Source organism: Hyperolius riggenbachi, chromosome 1 (assembly GCF_040937935.1).
Source record: "Hyperolius riggenbachi isolate aHypRig1 chromosome 1, aHypRig1.pri, whole genome shotgun sequence".
In the NCBI taxonomy this organism is placed as follows: Eukaryota; Metazoa; Chordata; class Amphibia; order Anura; family Hyperoliidae; genus Hyperolius; species Hyperolius riggenbachi.
The window spans coordinates 355,287,548-355,309,898 of record NC_090646.1 but is presented as its reverse complement, the minus strand read 5'-3'; the positions used below and the strand labels follow the sequence as shown (position 1 = coordinate 355,309,898).

General features: G+C 40.1%; 1 protein-coding gene across 1 annotated transcript in view; it reads left to right on the top strand.

Annotated features, from left to right (window-relative positions):
* The first annotated feature begins 469 nt into the window (after positions 1-469).
* CILP2 (cartilage intermediate layer protein 2) overlaps positions 470-22,351 on the top strand; it is a 91,693-nt gene continuing 69,811 nt past the window's right edge. The window contains exon 1 of the mRNA XM_068271269.1: positions 470-586. Coding sequence (XP_068127370.1) covers positions 526-586 — 61 coding nt within the window. The 5' untranslated portion in view covers positions 470-525. The remainder of the gene's footprint in view (positions 587-22,351) is intronic.

The window sequence follows — 22,351 nt, the reverse complement described above, 5'->3', positions numbered from 1 at the left end:
TCTTGAAATAGAGTCTGACAGAACTTTGTAAAGTTTGTAGTTTTAGTCAGTAGTGGCTGTGTAAGTGATTATGAGAATAATCCTAAGTAAGTCATATTCTGTGTGTAAAGTGTCTGTTAGAGTTATTGAAAGTATGACAGAGGAGACAGTCCTTCATTCTTTTCACACTAGTAGGCAAAGTGCCTGTCTTCTATAGACTCATCAATCAACGACAATGGGAGAGGAAAAGAGCTGACACACAAAAAAAAGTTGAACAGTGAAAGAGAAAACACATGAATGAAGGAATATGAATGTACAATAGAGGGAAGAGAGGTTCAGACATCCACAACAGTGTTGTTTTACAATTTGAGTCTCCTCCAGTTTCACTCACACCTATACTGGTCTCCTATTTCTCCTGCTGCTCTAAGTCCTCCTCAGTTCGGGATCAGATGAGCTTTATATTCAGCATCCTTCCTGTGCAGATCACTACCTGTTCATCAGCAGGCACAGGGAGAGCTAAACCCACCTATCGCATAGTGGGAAGACATGCCAGCTCACTATCCTGCACTGCTGCTCTCTGTCCTTCTGAACATCTCCTCTGTACTGGGTAAGTGATTTATTTTGTATTCACTTGAACACACACAATCTATATACTTCTCATGTAAGGTGACTGTAAAAGTCATATTTTGAGACTACACTTTAATAATGGCATGCATAAAAAATAGTACGTAAATTAGTTGCAGGTGTTAAAACTTTCTGATAACTGTTCAAAAGAAATTTAAGAATTATTGTAGTTATTAGACTACACTGTAATATCATTTCAGAACAGAAGTGTCTTATTTTACATTATAGCATATTGCACATGTAAAAGATGTTCAAAAGATGCTGCAAAAATGTACTTTGTGACTGTCCTCTTTTATTTGCTGTAGTCTGAAAAGCATACAGACTTTTTCTTTAACATTGCTTAATGTTTTCTTATTTTTTAGTCAATATAACAGTAACAATTCTGCTATTTGTATATTTACATTTATCTTAAATTGCCACAGCATCTAAAGTCAGTACTGAATTTACAGAAATCTTATACAAGAGAAATATTTTACAAGTGAGCATTTACCAAGTAATAGTCATAAAAAGGTAACCACAGCACCTGAACCAGCAAGGATAATGCTAATGTTATTGTAAGCACCACATCTGCTGCTGTTACTACTGTTACTGCAGATAATGTTCATTATTAGACAAGTATACTGATTAAATATTAGCTTAAAGCGGTCCCGAAATCTTACACGCCACACAATGAAAAGTCTTTATTCCAGTTGAAAATTAGTTTATTGAGTTTGAGTTGAGTATATTAGCTGATGAAGAAATTCTGTGTTCTGTGTTTGTTTGGGCAAATGAACATGTCTAATTAGTTCTTATCAGCAGCTGAGAATAGACAGCAGGAGAGCTCTGCTGAGGCAGCACTGTCATACAGTAAACACTAAGGCTTAACCCATTCAGTGCCTTCTGCAAATTTGAAACCATGTAAAACTTCAAAGGGTTTTTTAGCATTTTTTCATCGATTGTAATGAATATCTTTTTCTCATAGGCTAATGGCTAATCTTTTAGAGCAGAGAGGAAATTCTGAGATTAGTTCCACTTTAATGCGGAAGTCATTTAGTAAAACATTAATGCCTTTCATCTATGCTGGAAGACAAGTAAAAATTAAGTGAAACGGATTCAAGAAGGAAGAGACTGGGTTTGTAAAGAACTGTGGTTGTATTTCAGGCAGCTACAGGCTTTATGACAGGAATTAAATGTATCATAATGCAGAGGGTAAAGCTGTGTAAAAGAAAGAATGGCTAGAATGTTGATGGATTTCAGAGGATTGGAGAATTACTGTAGATAAGTAAAGCTGTAAAGGATTGTCACTTTTTGCAGACTTTTATAGGATTGCTAGGATTCCACTATTTAATGGTACTTTAATGTTGTTCACCAGATCTATAAAGTGATGATGGCACTGAATGTTACCCTACAGATCACCAGATAGCGTTGCCCACTTTCATGGTTGCACGAGCTATAGGCTTCAACGGAGATCGTCACTTTGAAATAAATGCAGCTACAATGAAAGTCTTTGAGCCTTATATTTTTTTTTCTAAGAAAAAAAACACAAGAACCATAAGAAGTTATGGTTGCAGCTAGCAATTAGCCATTTCAGTCCGCAGGTTGTTTTCACCTTATGGACGAGAGGAATTTTCACCTTTCAGCACTCCTCCCATTCATTTCCCAATTACGTTATCACTACTTATCGCAACTAAATGATCTACAGTATACCTTATTTTTTCCATAACCAATTAGGCTTTTTTGGGTGGTACATTATGCTAAGAATTATTTTCTATTTCAAACAATTTTATTGAGGTTTGCAGTAAAAGCAAATAACAGTACAGAATGTAGGGAATAACATTTCCCATGTAGCAATACATCACAACTGTAGGATAACAATAGCTTTATGTGGAAACCACGACACAGTGCAAGTACTGAAGTCATGATGGACTACTGGATAGGTTCAGCTGGGGAGGTTCAACCCTCCTAGTGAAACTAGCTGGGCTCAACAGCCCAGAATGGCTGAAGAGCCCAGAACGGGACATTAGTTCCACATTCCCATAGGCCCAACCTCAAACGCCTCATAAGAGGACCTTAAAACAAAAAGGACAGATGAGAAAAGTAGGAAGGAAGAGGAAGAGAAAGGAGAAAACAAAAACAAAAACGATGAAGATGGGGAAAGGGAAGGGGGTGGGAGGGGGGGGGGGCTTAGAGGACCATACCATGGAATCAAATACTACTGGAATTAAGTAAAATGTTTAGCAAGACGGACTATCAACTACCTGTGGTGGTTAGGTAAGTTTTCCAGGGCTTCCAAATTTTGTCCACCTTCTCTTGTTTGTCCAGAAGGATACCCGCTAGCTGTTCCTGAATCATAAAATTCGAGACTCTATTTTACACTTCATTGAAGGGGACAAATTGGTTTCTCCATGTCTTAGCAATAGTTTGCTTAGCTGCAACAAAAATGAAATGAGCAAGAGTCTCCTGAGATTTTGTGAGAGGAACGATGGTGAAATGAAGCAGAGCAGACCATGGGTCTCTATGCAACTGGGTATGAAAAACAGCCTGAAGTAACCTGCAGACCTTGGACCAGAAACGAGATAACATAGAACACGACCAGAAGGTATGTAAAAGGTCCCCTGTTGTTTGACAACCCCTGAAACACGTGCCATTCCCTACCAAATGAAGGTGCATTTTTTAAGTTTTACATCCATCCCTATTTACAAGCTCATCATTAAAAAATGATATAATCTCTTGTCATACATATTAAAAAAAAATTCAGTCCCTAATGCCTGTAGTAATTTTACTATTTGGCCACAAGATGTCCTCACACAGGACTTCCTCCAATGTCTGCGATCACGTTGGCCTGGAGGAGTGATGATTAAAAGGGAACTTTGTTCCCATTCATTAATCTAACAATTGGCGGCGGGAAGTGGCGGAAATGAGTGAGCCGGAGGCAGCGCAGCGGTTGTATTTAAGAATAATCACTGTTTTTGATTTTAAAAAAACAATTGACAGAGGGCAAGTGAGTCTTCAATATGCAGTGTGCCATCTGTTCTACTCTATGAGCTATATGTTTTGCAGCCAGTGGAATGCCATCTCTTCCTTTGATGTTTGTTGTTTGAAGGTGTTGGTGGACCTCAGAAGGCCAGATACCAGAAAATCTGAATGAATACAGCTATTATTATTAGTTAATTCCCAGCAGTGTTAATCCATGGATTTTATCTGATTGCCATCTGGGGGAAGGATTCTTTCCCCATTTACAGAGAACCCAAGCCAGGTAAGAAACTTAGAAAAAAAAATACTACTGTATCCGAGGGGCTAGCCAAATCAGGTAGCATCTATTATCGCTGCTCCCCATCGCTCCTATCTCCAGTTTTCATTAAGTTTTGGGAAAAAACATTTTTTTTTAAAAATGGCAGTGACCTCCAGGGGCACGATGCTGCAACTTGCCTCTCTGCTTCTCATCACAGAGGTGGGGGAGAGGCACACAGAGGCGGGGAAGGGGCAGGATAGAGGCGAGGAAGAGGATTGTTAAGGTCGGGGAGAAGCATGGAGGTGGCAAAGGGGCGTTTTGCAGGAGGGCCTCTCCTGCAAGGGATGTCCCTTTCCTTAAAAGGACTCTGAGCACCTTTCATGCGTATGCCTAGAGACTCCGACCAGTACTGCAAAGTACTGTACTTAAAGATGCATACCTTTCAGTAGCCTGTACTCTCCTCTTTCATTTGATGCCTGAATCGCTGTTCTACACCAAATAGTTTTCGTTTGATTTCAATTTAAAAATCGCGGCTGCCATCATGGCTATGTTATAACTTCCCGTCACCCCTGTATTCTCTGTTAGAGAAGTGCATCACTGAATGAAGCAGGAAGAGGAAGTGACACACATGGCCATTGCAAGTGGCTCCTCCAGAGGGGTCATAGCACGACTTTGTTGGAAGTCGTCCGTCTTAAAGGCATGCCCATGAGAGGTGCTTGGAGTCCCTTTAATAGTCTGCCGACAAGCTGTTGTTGGCAATAGGGGGGGGGGGGGGTCAGTGGAGCAAAAGAGGGACAGATAGTAGCAGCAGAAGGACACAGAGGCATGCCATTAAGCAAAGAACATGTCTCTGTGTCCTATTTGTATAAAAAAACCACCTTGGGTAACCTTTACAGCTATGTGGGCTCGTAAGGTTTTTCACCTTCGTCTGGATCAACTGGGAATGGTTTGGGGGCAGTACAGTGGTTTTTTGTTTTGTTTTGCTTTTTACTTAATTGATGGGTGTCTTTTTTTCAACCAAACTGTTACTCTGTAGCTCTAACATGCAGTTTCAGTTTTTGATAGACTCCTTTAATATTAGGGATGGTCAATATTATGCAAATAATTCAGAGTTAATGCTTGAAAATGGACCAATCCAATGAAGCTAAGGTGGAGTTCAATCGGTCCATTTTCCAGCTGCATAAATTTGCACAGAAAACTTGCATCAGCTCAGAATTGTTTGCATTTCATTGACCATCCCTAATTACCATACATGAAATTATACACACAAAGTAAAGGAATGTTTTCTAGGCCTTGTTTCCATCTATGCGCTTCTGTCCGCTTTTCAGCAACATGTATCAATCTGATACTTTGATGTGCTGATAAAAAGCGGACAGAAGCGGATAGAAGTGCACAGATGGAAACAAGTATTAAATAGAATATAGTTTGAAAAAAAACAGAGCTGAAAGAGCTGAAGAATTGCTTATCTGCAGTAAGCCAAGACGCAGCACTCCCCATGCTAAACGACAGCTGCTAAAACAAATAAACTCTTGACTGTGGAGTACTCTGCCAGATGAAGCAGTTGTTATTGCGACATCAGTAATGAAAATTAAATTAAACCCTAATGAGTGCTTTCTTTCAATTAATAGTGTCTATACATAATTACAGAATAATTACTGAATACAACTATTGAAATATGTTAAAAAGGCACTGTAGTGACAAGTATAATACAGCAAATTATTCAGGATACCCACTTTATGGTAATTTTCTTGGTTTCAGCATCAGACACACTTTCTATAGCTATATATTGTGCCTCCCATAGCAATCTAGTGGTCCCCATGGCAACGAATGGTCACCATAGCAGCCTAGTGGTGGTCATGGCAAGGGAATGGTTGGCATGGTAAAGAAATGGTTCCTATGACAACCAAGTAGTCACCATGGCAACAGGAGCCATCGTCATGGCAACCTAGTGGTAGTCATGGCAATGGAATGGTTACCATGGCAACCAAGTGGTCGTCGGAACTGTTGCCATGGCAACCTAGTGGTCACCATGCCATGGCAACCTATTGGTCGCCATGGCAATGGAACGGTCGCTATAGCAACCAAGTGGTTGTCGTGGCAATGGAATGGTAGCCGTGGCAACCTAGTGGTCACCAAGGCAATGAATGGACACTATGGTTATTAAAGCGGAATATAACCTTCCATTTCAACTTTGCTCTAAAACATTATTTACAGCATATTATATGCAACCAGCATTTTTTTTACTAGACCAGCATTGGAAGGGTTACACACAGAGCTTTAAAGTTCTGTGGAGACACATGCTGCCCGCAGCCGAAGTTTAGATATCACAATCAAATGGTCCTCATGGCAATGGAATTGTCACCATGGCAACCAAATATGCATCATGGCAATGGAATGGTCACCATGGCAACCAAATGGTCGAAATGGTAACTGAATGGTCGCCATGGCAACCTAGTGGTCATCGCAGCAACAGAATGGTCGCCATGGTAACAAAATGGTTGCATGGCAACAAGTGGTCACCATGGCAACGAAACTTGTACCACATGTTCTTTCCTACGGAACTAGCACCTCAACATTGTCCCCACTCATTTACTTATAGCATATTTCCTACAGCTACATCAAGGCTATACATCTTTTTGAAAAAGAAGTGGAGTGCCTGACACCACAGACACTTATTCATTTTTTATCCTAGTTTTATGTGTATTTAGATTTTTGTCAGCATAAAATATTCAATAAAATTTGCATTTTTGAACATATTTTTCAAAGGAGTTTGCTTCTATTTGTATACATTATGGCAACTTTCTTAGTGTTACACTTATTCATAGCCAGGTACTATCTTTCAGCTAACTCCCTTGGCTCTCTCTCTGCATTAGTAGACATAGATGCAAAGTCTATTAGTCGCAAAGTCTATAGTACATTCAAACAATACAACACTGGAGGTTGCAGTAAAATACTAAAACTCCTTCCTAAAGCACCAGAAATAGTATATTCCTCTAAGTACAGTTAGCCTAATATTAAGCACATCTTCTCTGTAAACATAACAAACATGCAACTCAATTACATCTCACTGTCCTCAATCTTTTAACCAAAAACAATTCGACAGACACACGCTGTGAACAAATCCAAAATACAACCAAAATTTATAGCCAAATAGCTACCAATGATTTGCATTAGAAATCAAACACATGAATCATGCAGTTACTTTTCTTGACATCATTACCATGGTTTAAAGGAGAGCTTTCTCCGTTGCGTTCCATGTCTGCGCTTCCGGCCCTGAATCGCAGATGTGGAACCGGCCAGAAGCGCAGACGTGGAACGCAAGGGAGAAAACGTGGAGCTGCGTCTCTGGTAGAACGGCGGGACACAGCGCATCAGGGGCCAGCCAGATGACCAACGATCGGGGTAGAACCGCTAAAACTTTGTGCTGCCAGTCAAGTCATTGACATGTGAGTGTTCTATTGGAATTTTAAATACATTTGTAAGACTGTTTTACACTAACTTTTTGGCTGGTAATTTGAGGTGAAAGGTGAATCAAGATAACACTATATTTTGGAAGATAAGGTGGCTGGAGAGTCCATTAAAGGCGGGGGGGCTTGATTGCCTCGCAAGCGCTGAAGACCCAATCTCATAGAGGGTCACATCATAACGGTGAGTACTCCATCTTCTGGGTGTGGTGGAGGTGACTCATTTAAGCAAGACATCCCTGTCAGATGGACCTACAGAAACCTATTTAAGAGATACATTGGCTCTAATTTAATGAGAACTGATATTAGTAGTGTCATCCATTTTTACCTGTGCACTTTGAGTTAATGAATTGGTTGTAATCTTGAAGATAAGCACACCACCGCATGAACACTCTAAATTTATTGTATTAAGCGCAGTGTTTTATACTTATTGTTACCGTATGATGAGTAGAGCAGAATGCATTGCATTTAATGTATTGCATTCTGCTTTGCTAGTGAAAATACTCCTATATCTCTTTGGTTCCCCCAATGAATTATTAAATATTTTGATACCAGAATCAAACCTCTCCAGATGGAAATGAGCTGTAATTTTATTTCTGGATAGAATATATGGCAAAGGGAGACCATATGAATTTAAGCAACTGTCTAGAGATGAAAATTAGTTGTCTACAGTTACCCTAAATTTTATGAGAGCTTGAGAACTGATAATACAAATTTAAATTATATTAATACCCTAGATACTTGTCCAATTGGGATACTAATATTTTATAATTTAAACACTCAATATTGAAATTTTGAGAAAACAAATTTTCTCTCATATGGGAAAGAGAAATGGGAAAAGTTTACTTTGACTAACAATGGAAAGATGTATATTTGATCATGTATAAAAGACAGATATAGTCAGCATAAAAATAGCTTGAGGACCAGGAAAAAAAATATATTTTCCAAGGCTAACATTCCAATAATTCCACTTCTATGAAGACTTAGAAGCAAAATAAGCAGAATCCATAACAATCCTGTTGAGATGAGAGATCAGTTATAACAATAATTATTCTAGAAAACCAAAACTGGGCTAAACCAGGATAACTTGAGGCTTGTTGATTTTCTTTTTCACTCTCATATTGTTTAAAGGAGATTGTTTGTTTTATTTTTAATTATGGCATTACGGTTACTGTGACTACAATGCCTATCTTATACTTAGATTGGAACCCTGTGTAATAGGGTGGATTAATTAGAATTGGGATAATCCAAAAACAAGCAAAGCACAGCAGAAAACTAAACTATGTTCCTTTTTATGGTTTATTAGCTTATATTTGTAACCTCACACTGTTCACAATAGCCCTTGGTTTGGAACATTCTTATGAAATCCAGCTCAAGAACAATGTGTGTCTACAATGGCAAGAGAAGTTTAATTTTTCATTAAAGTGAACCTGTTCATAAATCCTGTAAAGAGATGCAAACTTGTTAAGAAATTATACGGGCCCAATCCAATTCACTTTTTCTCAAGTTTTCTCCTTGGTAATATTTTCACTTATCAAAAATGTCACCAGCAAGCAGCAAACAAGAAAAAATAATTATTTGCACAGGACTTTTTTATTGACTTTTTGGTACTTTTTAAATTGCAGAGTGTTGAAAAGTTATTTTAAACAGAGACAAAAAATGATCTCCTAGGAGAAAACTATATGGGGCCCTTTCACATTAGCTGTGTTCACTTTCATTTTTCAAAAGGCTTGCATTTTCCAAACACAAATACAGTAAAGTTACAATGGGAATTGTGGGCATGCATTCATACTGAATGCATTTGCAATTTAAAAAAAAAAAAAAAAAAAAGGCAATTGTAGTTCTGCTGCATTTTTTCTATGTTTCAATTGAGACCAATACAGTGAAACTTGCAAGTCACACAATGCATTTGTGATTTGCGATTTTTTTGTGAAAGAGCCTTGTCATCTTATGACTTCCTAATACGAAGATTTAAAGAGACTCCGTAACAAAAATTGCATCCTGTTTTTTATCATCCTACAAGTTCCAAAAGCTATTCTAATGTGTCCTGGCTTACTGCAGCACGTTCTACTATCACCATCTCTGTAATAAATCAACTTATCTCTCTCTTGTCAGACTTGTCAGGCCTGTGTCTGGAAGGCTGCCAAGTTCTTCAGTGTTGTGGTTCTGCTATGAACTCCCCCATCCAGGCCCCTCTCTGCACACTGCCTGTGTGATATTTAGATTAGTGCAGCTTCTCTCTATTCTATTATCTTTTACAAACTGGATAAATCCTCCTCTGAGCTGGCTGGGCTTTCACATACTGAGGAATTACATACAGGCACAGCTGTCTGCACTCTGCAGGAAGAAATAGCCTGACACTTCAGTGGAAGATAGCTGCAGGGGGAAAGAAACACACAAATGATCTCTTGAGATTCAAATGGATGGCTGTATACAGCCTGCTTGTGTATGGATGTATTTTCTATGTGTGGACATACTGTACATCAACCTACTTCCTGTTTTGGTGGCCATTTTGTTTGTTTATAAACAAACTTTTAAAAACTGTTTTTAACCACTTTTAATGCGGCGAGGAGCGGCAAAATTGTGACAGAGGGTAATAGGAGATGTCCCCTAACGCACTGGTATGTTTACTTTTGTGCGATTTTAACAATACAGATTCTCTTTAATGTAATTTTGTTCTAAAACTGCCCTTTTCTTATGTGTTGTGGCATGAGACTCAGACCTCAGTAAGAAATTGTGCTCCGTTTCCTCCTTCACTAAGCTGTTCCTATTGGCCAGCCATCACCACCTCTAGTCATGTGATATTGGTAACAGAAATGGTGGACACTTGACCTTAAATAGCCTAGCAAAACTCTTCCGGAGAGAGAGAGGTTTTAGAAGCATGTGTTCTTGGCCATTAGCAACCAAAATGATTTCTTGTTTCAGTTGTAAATGTGTACATTAGCACTATAAAATGACAGCTGGAAGCAGGATGAACATTTCATTAAAAACAACAATCATTCCCACATACTATAAAAATGGCAAATGCAGGGTGCAATTTCTTGGAGTCAAGTCCCCATAAGAGACTGAAAATCTACAGACCAAAAATAAGAAAACAGACGGCGGACAAGTCCTTATAATATACAATGCAAATCAGTGCCAACAGTACACTCCTAAAAAGCAGCAGAGTACAGACTGGTCCAGAGTCCACTTAGTAAACCATTCAACAGTCAGAGCTTTAACAGTTCAAATTCTTAAATGGTTATTGCACCTGGACCGTATGCAATTCACTTTTTCTCCTGAGTTTTCTCCTAGGGGTTAATTTTTCATCTTCAATTTATAATAACTTTCTAGCTCTTTGCAATAGAAAAAGTACCAAAAAGTAAGAGAATAAGAACAATCAAAATGATTTTGAGTATTTTCTTGCTTGCTGGTGGTTTAAAATGCATTTCATTGACAATTTTGAAAATATCACCTAGGAAAAAGCTCAGGAGATAAAGTTAACCTCCCTGGCGGTGCATTTCTGTCTGGAATTATGAGTCAAAAGCGGTACATTGTTTTTCAAGAATTGTAGGCCTACAATTTTTAAAGGACTCACGAGGTGACATGTGACATGATGAGATGACATGCGTATGTACAGTGCCTAGTACACAAATAACTATGCTGTGTTCCTTTTTTTCTTTCTTTGCCTGAAAAAGTTAAAAATCAGGTATGTAAATGGAAGTTCCTGTCCGGGTCGGGACCGGGTCGGACACTAGCGTAACCCTCACTGATGAGGAATTGCAGCCATAAAACACTTTTGTGGCAGTAAATGGCTTCTAAGAGCAGAAAAGAGATAAAAAGGTTCAATAGTTCATATATTTTAGCCCATGAATCTTAAAGTTCAGAATATAAAAACCATAAAAGCATAAATACAACTTACATCCGGGGTCCTATTAGCGTTACTACCATCAGCAGTGCAGCACGTGTTACCGTAGTAATGCTTGTGTTAATCATGTACTGCAGATTCTGTGATAGCATAACGCTCGGTACACTGCTGGCGATAAGAATGGTAAAATTGCTGTACGCTCCCCGTGCACAGCAATATTACCAGTGGTTAGTGCATCAACCTCCTTGTCACATGTCAGTTCAGGTTTGCTGTAAAATGTATTAAATTGGTCATGTGATTGGTATTTAAACCCATGCTGCCAGGGATTAAACATTTTCCTACAGAAGAATAAAAGTGTCTTTCCAACTAGATGACACCCAACTTTGAAAATAATTAAAGGAATACTATCGATACCCAAGTGTTCTAAAATGACAGTGTGCAAATAATGTCTAAGTAGCTGTGTAAACATCTTCCTACTTTTCATGTTAAATATCAGAGGCAAAAGCTGTAATTTATTGAGGGTAGGATTTAGCTATATTGGGACAAATCAATTGCAGAAGGGGTGTCTGCTTCAATGCACAGCCAGAGTTGCATATCAGACTACAGAAAGCAAATATCAAACATATCAAACTCTGAAAGCAAAAACAATATGAAAAAGCTGTGACAATTCGTTACATTTCCTTTGCTCTCTTCAGACACTTCAGTCAGAAACAGAGCTACCAACAGCTGCAGCTCCTGTGTCCTGTCTCTCTCTGTCACACACAGAGCTACACATAGAGTTAACTGATCAAGTGTGAGGGGAATTTCCCCTCTCCTCATGGCTCAGTCAGCCGTCAGTTTTGGCGTCAGTAAACTTTGAAAGTATTTTGCTAACAGTAAACAAAGAAGTTGCTACTAAAATGTATACACCAGTACTTAGCAGCACTTCCCAAACAATTCCTGTGTCTATTGAAAAAAATATGTGAATCGATAGTATTCCTTTAAGTTGCAAATGCTCCCCGGAAAGTTAAAGCAGCATGTGATCCATGGCTCTGGACTGTGTTGGAGAGAGAGACATTTCTAGTTGGAGTTCCCATTCACTGTCATCTGGTTATGCATGCACCCAATGAAAGTGACTGGACATCATTGAATTCACTTTCTCTTTAGTTTTCTCCTAGGAGATAAGTTTTCATATCCTATATAAAAATACTTTTCAGCACTCTGTAATTTAAAAAGTACCAAAAAGTAGGTGAAAATGTAGAATCAAGATGATTCTGATATTTTTTTTCCTACTGGTGGGTAAAAGGCATTTTATTGATATGGTGTAAAAATATCACCTAGGAGAAAACATGGATTGAATAAGGGCCACTTTCTCCTTGCAGTGCTGGCCTTACAGTGCTAGGTCCTCGGTTTAAATCCCAGACAGGACACTATCTGCACAGAGTTTGCATGTTTCCCCTGTGTCTGCATGGGTTTCCACTGAACTCTCCGGTTTCCTCCCACATCCCAAAAACATGCAGATAAGTTCATTGGCTTTTCCCTAAATTGGCCCTAGCCTACGAAACATACATTACACGATACATATATAGACAAGTGACTATGGTAGGGATTAGACTGTGAGCCCCTCTGAGGGACAGTTAAATGACAAGCCAATATACTTTGTACAGCGCTGCAGAAGATGTCGGTGCTAGATTAATGCTAAAAATTAGTATAAATAAGAGACAACAGTGACACTGACATCTGTTTTCCCTTTTAGATGGAAAGGAATTTACAATCCAACATTTCTTAGCAACTTGCTGGTACATAAGCAATGATCCATAAAGCTGTTTGTAGACAGGAAGTTAATTCCTCCAACAAAAATTAATAAAAAAAAAAGAGACATTCTGGATGTCAGAGATGGATAAAATTGTATATACAATCAAAAGGGGTACCAGATGTTTCTTTCATGCTAGTCTTCTTTTCAGCTTAGCCTGTAATGGAACCCAATTAGTCGTGCTGTACTTGGCACCTAATGTTCCAATAGAAATGTCACACTCCTTGCTTGCTTGCAGGTTGAAGTGTTTGGTACAAATAGAAGAAAAGAAGAAAAAAATCGAGAGCCCCAATAGTGTATTATTGTTGATTGGTAATTGCGTATTTAAATTGTATAAGAATATACTCACAAACATAGGTTGCCAGATGCAGGCAACCACTGATCACGCTTGAGGGGATGTTAGGCCTGTCCCCACTCAGGCTAAGATGTCGCTCTCCGTAGACAGAAAAAAGGTGGTCACACCCATCCAACTAGTGGACATAGATTCAATTTGGATAACAGAGGCGCCAAACAGGATAAAATACTTTAAAACTTCTAAAATGGGGGGCAATGGATGACTTACCTCCCCAATAAGGACACAATGGTACCGTCAAAAACAAAAACAAGTTTATTCTTACTCCAACAATTTTTGCAACGCGTTTCACGGGTCCAAGCCCGCTTCCTCAGGCAATATAAAACAAGGAGCACTGTAAAAAACAACAACACCATATGTAGCATGCATATGAACTATGCAACAATTTACCACAATGAAAGTCATAAAATGAATATATAAAAACATGATGTGATATGGAATAATGTTTACAACAATATATAGACAACATAGAGCCGCATGAGATATACATACATTTATATACAGTTTTGCTAAACCACTCTTCAGCTGCAAGTGGATGGTGGATAAAACAACAGATGAGGTTTCCGATATGTTTACTGATGCTTAGAATACTGTATATACACAACACCTTTCAGTTGTTATATCTGGTGGCTATAACAAGTTTATGCACACCCGTCTATATTCACTATCATTATTAATTCCACCGGATCGTTCACCCTAGATCTGGAGTTCAAAAAGGGACCATGCGTCTACAGTTTAAACAAGTGTATAAAATTGTGTATAAAAAAGTTGATTATCTTATCTAAATGTGTCAGCAAACGTATTTAACGCCACTGTAGTTCGTGGGCGCTCGTAACCTTTCTTATGAAGACTAACTGCGGGCGAGTACCAGATGATAGCTTCTGGCGGAAGTGATGCGCACGCCTGGCGTCATGCGTACGTCCATGCGTTCCAATGGTCGCGTTGCGTTCCAAAGGAGCAGCGCAGGGCGTACTGACGGCCGCTTGCGCTCCAAGCAGAGACGCATCATACGTCATGCGTATCATTAAGCGTCACAATGGACGCATTGCGTTCCAGGATATGGAGCGCAGGACGAAACAGTGGCGTTAAATACGTTTGCTGACACATTTAGATAAGATAATCAACTTTTTTATACACAATTTTATACACTTGTTTAAACTGTAGACGCATGGTCCCATTTTGAACTCCAGATCTAGGGTGACCGATCCGGTGGAATTAATAATGATAGTGAATATAGACGGGTGTGCATAAACTTGTTATAGCCACCAGATATAACAACTGAAAGGTGTTGTGTATATACAGTATTCTAAGCATCAGTAAACATATCGGAAACCTCATCTGTTGTTTTATCCACCATCCACTTGCAGCTGAAGAGTGGTTTAGCAAAACTGTATATAAATGTATGTATATCTCATGCGGCTCTATGTTGTCTATATATTGTTGTAAACATTATTCCATATCGCATCATGTTTTTATATATTCATTTCATGACTTTCATTGTGGTAAATTGATGCATAGTTCATATGCATGCTACATGTGGTGTTGTTGTTTCTTACAGTGCTCCTTGTTTTATATTGCCTGAGAAAGCGGGCTTGGCCCCGTGAAACGCGTTGCAAAAATTGTTGGAGTAAGAATAAACTTGTTTTTGTTTTTGACGGTACCATTGTGTCCTTATTGGGGAGGTAAGTCATCCATTGCCTCCCATTTTAGAAGTTTTAAAGTATTTTACCCTGTTTGGCGCCTCTGTTATCCAAATTGTTTGGTACAAAAGCTGATCTAAAGCATGCCAGGGCTACATGGATGAATTGCTTTCGGAGTGGTTTCACTGCCCATGTCCAGTAATGGCAAGAATATTAACCTGGTCCTGAAACTGGAAGTGAAATCTGTTTATTAGACATGCCTGAGAATGGTATAAAGACCAAATGTAAGTACCTACTCTTCTGCTATATAGACACATTGGCCTCAATTCCCTAAGAAGTTTAGACTACTCTGGTGATTTTTAGTCTACTGATGGTTCGGTGTAATGTTTTGGACCTGTTTTTTGACCTGGTCTAAAACATTCGGTAATTAAGTTGGTAAAAAAGGGAAAATGATCAAAACATGCGATTCACAAAGGCAAACAAGGAGTAACCACGCCCACTTTTTCTGACAGAGATTAGACCAGCTGATTTCTGTCGGTAAAGTAATTCTGTGACGTATTTTAGATGTGAGGATGGAATCTTTTGAATTAATTATGCAGGAGTTTAATTGTATGCAGAGGAGAACTCATCAGAGGAGAAGGATGTCAGTTATAGCTACTCTTTGTGAATTGCATATTTTGATTATTTCCCCTGCTTTACCGACCTAATGTTTTAGACCAGGTCTAAAAACAGGTCTAAAACATTTAGTAATTATTAGTGAATTCCCTTGTGATGCAACTGATTTACACCAAACCATCAGTAGACTAAAAACCATCAGCAGACTAGTCTAAACTGCTTAGTGAATTGAGGCCATTGCCATGGCAACGGCTGAGTCACTTCAGCAGAGGACGGAAGAGGAGCAAAGTGAAGAGACCAGGCAGAGAGCGTCTACCTGTCAATGTATACATTTGGTGCTTAGCAGAGCAGTAGAAACTTGTACTGTTCTCTAAAATTAAAGTAAACGTTTTTAGACACTTGGGCCCATATGCTATTGCATATGCCCTTATTGCTCTTATATGCCCATATTGCCCTTATTCGATTCACTTTTTCTATTAAGTTTTCTCATAGGAGATAATTTTTCATCTTCTGTTTAAAATAACTTTGCAGCATTCTGCAATTGAAAAAGTACTGAAAAATATTTGAGAAAGAACTGTAAAAATTACTCCAAATATTTTCTTGCTTGCTTCATAAATCACATTTATGAAAACAGATAACAGAGTTTTCCTGCATACTACGTATAAAAAAATTATTTCACTGTTGTCTTAAAGTGGTCTAACATCCAACATTTCAACTTTGCTTTAAAAGATTGCTTACAGCTTAGAAACTATTATGTCAGATTTTTATTTTTTTTTGCAGAAATTCACTGAATGGATTAAACATGACATTTTAGTGTTGCATTTAGCTAGAAATCCTCCTCGGTGCTGAGGTTTAGATACAAATGTATCTATTTACAATGTAAATAAACAAACACCTCTCTGAGAGAGCACAGAGGGCTTCCCAGACAGACTTTTCAGAGGTCTATTTGCATTACAAACAAAGATACATTTGTAACTAAACCTAAGCACGGATGCAGATTTCTAGCTAAATGCAAAACTAAAATGTCATGTTTAACCCATTCAGTGAATTTGTGCTTAAAAAAAAAATCTGGCATAATAGTTTCTAAGCTGTAGGCAATCTTTTAAAGCAAAGTTGTAACGCTGGGTGTTAGACCGCTTTAAAAGGCAATTTATTGCTAAGGTGTGAAAATATCATCAAGAGAAAACGAATTTAAAAAGGCCCGGGGAAAGCTTTCAAATGTTCTCTTATGTACCTAAGAGTAGTTTAGTTCACCCTGCTTGAAGTGCTGTAACTGCTTTTCATGTCGACTACATAATTACATACATGTTGACTAAACAAGAACAAACCCTTTAAATTTAATGAATACTTGAAGAGGCACCATAACAAAATTTAGGTTACTAAGTAGCATATTGCTAATAAGGTGAACAACACATATTTAGGGAGTGTTTTGTTTGCAAAGGTCAACCTGATAGGATATTTTATAGCATATGTACAGAACCTTTCTATCACTAAAACAGCCAAGCGATGTGCTTTCTGTTCAGTTAGGCTGTGCCAGTTGATATCTCTCTTCTCCATGCTGTGAGATCAAAGCCCGTTGCAGGATCAGCAGCAAGTACTGTTATGTGCTGTGTAAGGTCTTATGCTGGGAATATACCATACGTTGTTACTCCCGATAGATGGGCTCGATAGATCATTTCCGACATGTCTGATATTCCTTCCGATCGTTTTTTGGCTCAATTTCTCATAGGAGAGAATGGAAAAAGATAACAAAAACGAGTGGAAGATAAGAGAATTGAGTGCAGAATCGAGCAGAAAAAACGATCGGGTGGAAAATCGAGTGGAAAAATGTATCGTGTGTACCCAGCATTAGGTGGATAAATAGGGCGCTGTCTGTTTATTTACTTAGGAACTTGCATAGCACATAACAGTACTTGCTGCTGAGCCTGTTAGCTATCAGCTATTAGCACAGCCTATAAGGGCCTATTTCCACTATGCCCAAATCCAGGGCGAACCCGAAGTGTTTCCCCGCAGACAAGAGGAGTGGGGAAATGCTGCCTATCTCACTAGTCACTGGCGTCCAGATTGCACTGAAGTGTGACTCTGGATGGCATGCTACAGATTTCTGAATCTCTATAATCAAACATGGCATGGCAACAACCCAAATTCTTTTAACGAAAGCACCTTTTTAAAGTGAATGTTTACCGGTAAAAAAAAGAAAAAGTCAGATACTCACCTAAGGAGAGGGAAGGCTCGGTCCTAATGAGCCATCCCTCTCCTCTCCCGGTGCCCGGTCCCGCGCAGGATCCCCCGTGGCAGTATTCGACCAGTTCGGTCAAATACTGCCAATTCCGCATGCCGAAGGGAGCTTTCGGAAGCCTTCGGGAGCACTCGGGCTCCCGATGACGCGGCCGCTAGGACCGAGCCTTCCCTCTCCTTAGGTGAGTATCTGACTCTTTCTTTTTTAAAACGGTACCCATTGGCTTTAAAGAGAACCCGAGGTGTGTTTAAAGATTGTTATCTGCATACAGAGGCTGGATCTGCCTATACAGCCCAGCCTCTGTTGCTATCCCAAACCCCATTAAGGTCCCCCTGCACTCTGCAATCCCTCATAAATCACAGCCGTGCTGTGAGGCTGTTTACACATCTGTAGTGTCAGTCTCAGATGCTCCCCGCCTCCTGCATAGCTCCGGTCCCTGCCCCCGTCCCTTCCGTCCAATCAGCAGGGAGGGAAGGGATGCAGGCGGGGACCGGAGTTCTGCAGGAGGCGGGGAGAGCAGCAGACTGACACTATAGAGATAAACACAGCCAGCTCTGACAAGCTGTTTGTCAGCAGCGTGGCTGTGATTTATGAGGGATTGCAGAGTGCAGGGGGACCTTAGGGGGGTTTGGGATAGCAACAGAGGCTGGGCTGTATAGGCAGATCCAGCCTCTGTATGCAGATAATATTCTTCAAACCCACCTCGGGTTCTCTTTAAGCTAAAGCTAATAATTCATTTTTTTGTACGTGTGGGAGTAAAATGCCCTAAAGATTCCTTAAAGTGGGATGAAACTCCATAGTAACTGAAAAAATAAAATAAACTTCATCCTGCGAGAAATGACTTACTTATCTTACCTATCCTCTTGTTCTTAGTGTTCATTGTCAGATTCAGGAGAAATTAATATTTCTGCTGGTTTCAATCTTTACGTTTTCTCTGTGGTGCCAAAAGTAACATCACATCTGCCCTTTTCTTTTTCTTTTTCTTTTTTTTTTAATCTTTAGGCAACATTATAAACATATAATCTAATAGTTTAGTAAGCACAGTGTACAAGAGTTAATTCTGTGTGTCCAATGAAGCTTCTGCAGCTAACAAATCCTGATATAACAACTGGGCTAAATGAAGAAACATCAGGCTCTGTGGATGAGGACGTTTGTTGCTGTTTATTTGGCATTATTATGCACATCAGACCGCAATGGTGCAGGGCACACATAGCTGTGTGAGGAGGTTGTGACCTGAAGCTCTGTAAATCTTTCTTCCAGAATATTGCAGATGAAGGTAAAGGGGATTTGTACGCAGTTAAATATAAGTATTGCTACTAAGGATCAGGGAAACATTTATATCTGCAGCTGAAATTCAGAGGAAGATCTTTTCACCTGTGTTCCTGGGAGAAAGCACATTCTGTAGCATTTATTAAGTTTACAAAATACAATTAGTTTACAAAATCCAGTACATTCCGGGGTCATGTGGGGCGTGGACGCGGGTGGACGACGTCCACCTGCTTTTTTCAAAGGGTGGATGTCGTCCACCCTAGCATGTATAGTGGAGGGGAACAGTGCAGAGAAAGAGAGCTGTGGGGACAGCGGGGAAGGGGGGAGGTCTCCTGCCTCCTTCTCTCACCTTGGGGCTCCCCCTCCCTCGCTCTCCAATCCAGAACTAAGTCTTGTGCAGCGTTTGGCAGCGGGCGGAACTTACCTCTATCTCGCTCCAAGCGTCCACCCTTCCCCACCGCTGATCCCCACAGCTCTCCTTCTCTGCGCTGCTCCCCTCCTGCTGGGGGGACACTTGGCTACCTATTCTGGGGACATATACCCCTGCCTACATATACTGGGGACATACACCCCTGTCGACATATACTGGGAACATATACCCCTGACTATATATACACTGGGGACATATACCCCTGCCTACATATACTGGGGACATATACCCCTGACTATATATACACTGGGGACATATACCCCTGCCTACATATACTGGGGACATATACCCCTGCCTACATATACTGGGGACATATACCCCTGACTATATATACACTGGGGACATATACCCCTGCCTACATATACTGGGGACATATACCCCTGACTATATATACACTGGGGACATATACCCCTGCCTACATATACTGGGGACATATACCCCTGACTATATATACACTGGGGACATATACCCCTGCCTACATATACTGAGGACATATACCCCTGACTATATATACACTGGGGACATATACCCCTGCCTACATATACTGGGGACATATACCCCTGTCGACATATACTGGGAACATATACCCCTGACTATATATACACTGGGGACATATACCCCTGCCTACATATACTGGGGACATATACCCCTGACTATATATACACTGGGGACATATACCCCTGCCTACATATACTTGGGACGTATACCCCTGACTATATATACACTGGGGACATATACCCCTGCCTACGTATACTGGGGACATATACCCCTGACTATATATACACTGGGGACATATATCACTGACTACATATACTGGGGACATATACCCCTGACTATATATACACTAGGGACATATATCACTGACTACATATACTGGGGATATATACCCCTGCCTACATATACTGGGGACATATACCCCTGTCGACATATACTGGGAACATATACTCCTGTCGACATATACTGGGAACATATACCCCTGACTATATATACACTGGGGACATATACCCCTGCCTACATATACTGGGGACATATACCCCTGACTATATATACACTGGGGACATATACCCCTGCCTACATATACTGGGGACATATACCCCTGACTATATATACACTGGGGACATATACCCCTGCCTACATATACTGGGGACATATACCCCTGACTATATATACACTGGGGACATATACCCCTGCCTACATATACTGGGGACATATACCCCTGTCGACATATACTGGGAACATATACCCCTGACTATATATACACTGGGGACATATACCCCTGCCTACATATACTGGGGACATATACCCCTGACTATATATACACTGGGGACATATACCCCTGCCTACATATACTGGGGACATATACCCCTGACTATATATACACTGGGGACATATACCCCTGCCTACATATACTGGGGACATATACCCCTGACTATATATACACTGGGGACATATACCCCTGCCTACATATACTGGGGACATATACCCCTGACTATATATACACTGGGGACATATATCACTGACTACATATACTGGGGACATATACCCCTGACTATATATATACTGGGGACATTTACCCCTGCCTACATATACTAGGGACATATACCCCTGTCGACATATACTGGGAACATATAACCCTGACTATATATACACTGGGGATATTTACCCCTGCCTACATATACTGAGGACATATACCCCTGACTATATATACTGGGGACATATAACCCTAACTATATATACACTGGGGACATATACCCCTGCCTACATATGCTGGGGACATATACCCCTGCCTACATATACTGGGAACATATACCCCTGTCGACATATACTGGGAACATATACCCCTGACTATATATACACTGGGGACATATACCCCTGCCTACATATACTGGGGACATATACCCCTGACTATATATACACTGGGGACATATACCCCTGCCTACATATACTGGGGACATATACCCCTGACTATATATACACTGGGGACATATACCCCTGCCTACATATACTGGGGACATATACCCCTGACTATATATACACTGGGGACATATACCCCTGCCTACATATACTGGGGACATATACCCCTGTCGACATATACTGGGAACATATACCCCTGACTATATATACACTGGGGACATATACCCCTGCCTACATATACTGGGGACATATACCCCTGACTATATATACACTGGGGACATATACCCCTGCCTACATATACTGGGGACGTATACCCCTGACTATATATACACTGGGGACATATACCCCTGCCTACATATACTGGGGACATATACCCCTGACTATATATACACTGGGGACATATACCCCTGCCTACATATACTGGGGACATATACCCCTGGCTATATATACACTGGGGACATATATCACTGACTACATATACTGGGGACATATACCCCTGACTATATATATACTGGGGACATATACCCCTGCCTACATATACTGGGGACATATACCCCTGTCGACATATACTGGGAACATATAACCCTGACTATATATACACTGGGGATATTTACCCCTGCCTACATATACTGAGGACATATACCCCTGACTATATATACTGGGGACATATACCCCTAACTATATATACACTGGGGACATATACCCCTGCCTACATATGCTGGGGACATATACCCCTGCCTACATATACTGGGGACATATGCCCCTGCCTACATATACTGGGGACATATACCCCTGCCTACATATACTGGGGACATACAGTGGGTTGCAAAAGTATTCGGCCCCCTTGAAGTTTTCCAAATTTTGTCACATTACTGCCACAAACATGCATCAATTTTATTGGAATTCCACGTGAAAGACCAATACAAAGTGGTGTACATGTGAGAAGTGGATCGAAAATCATACATCATTCCAAAC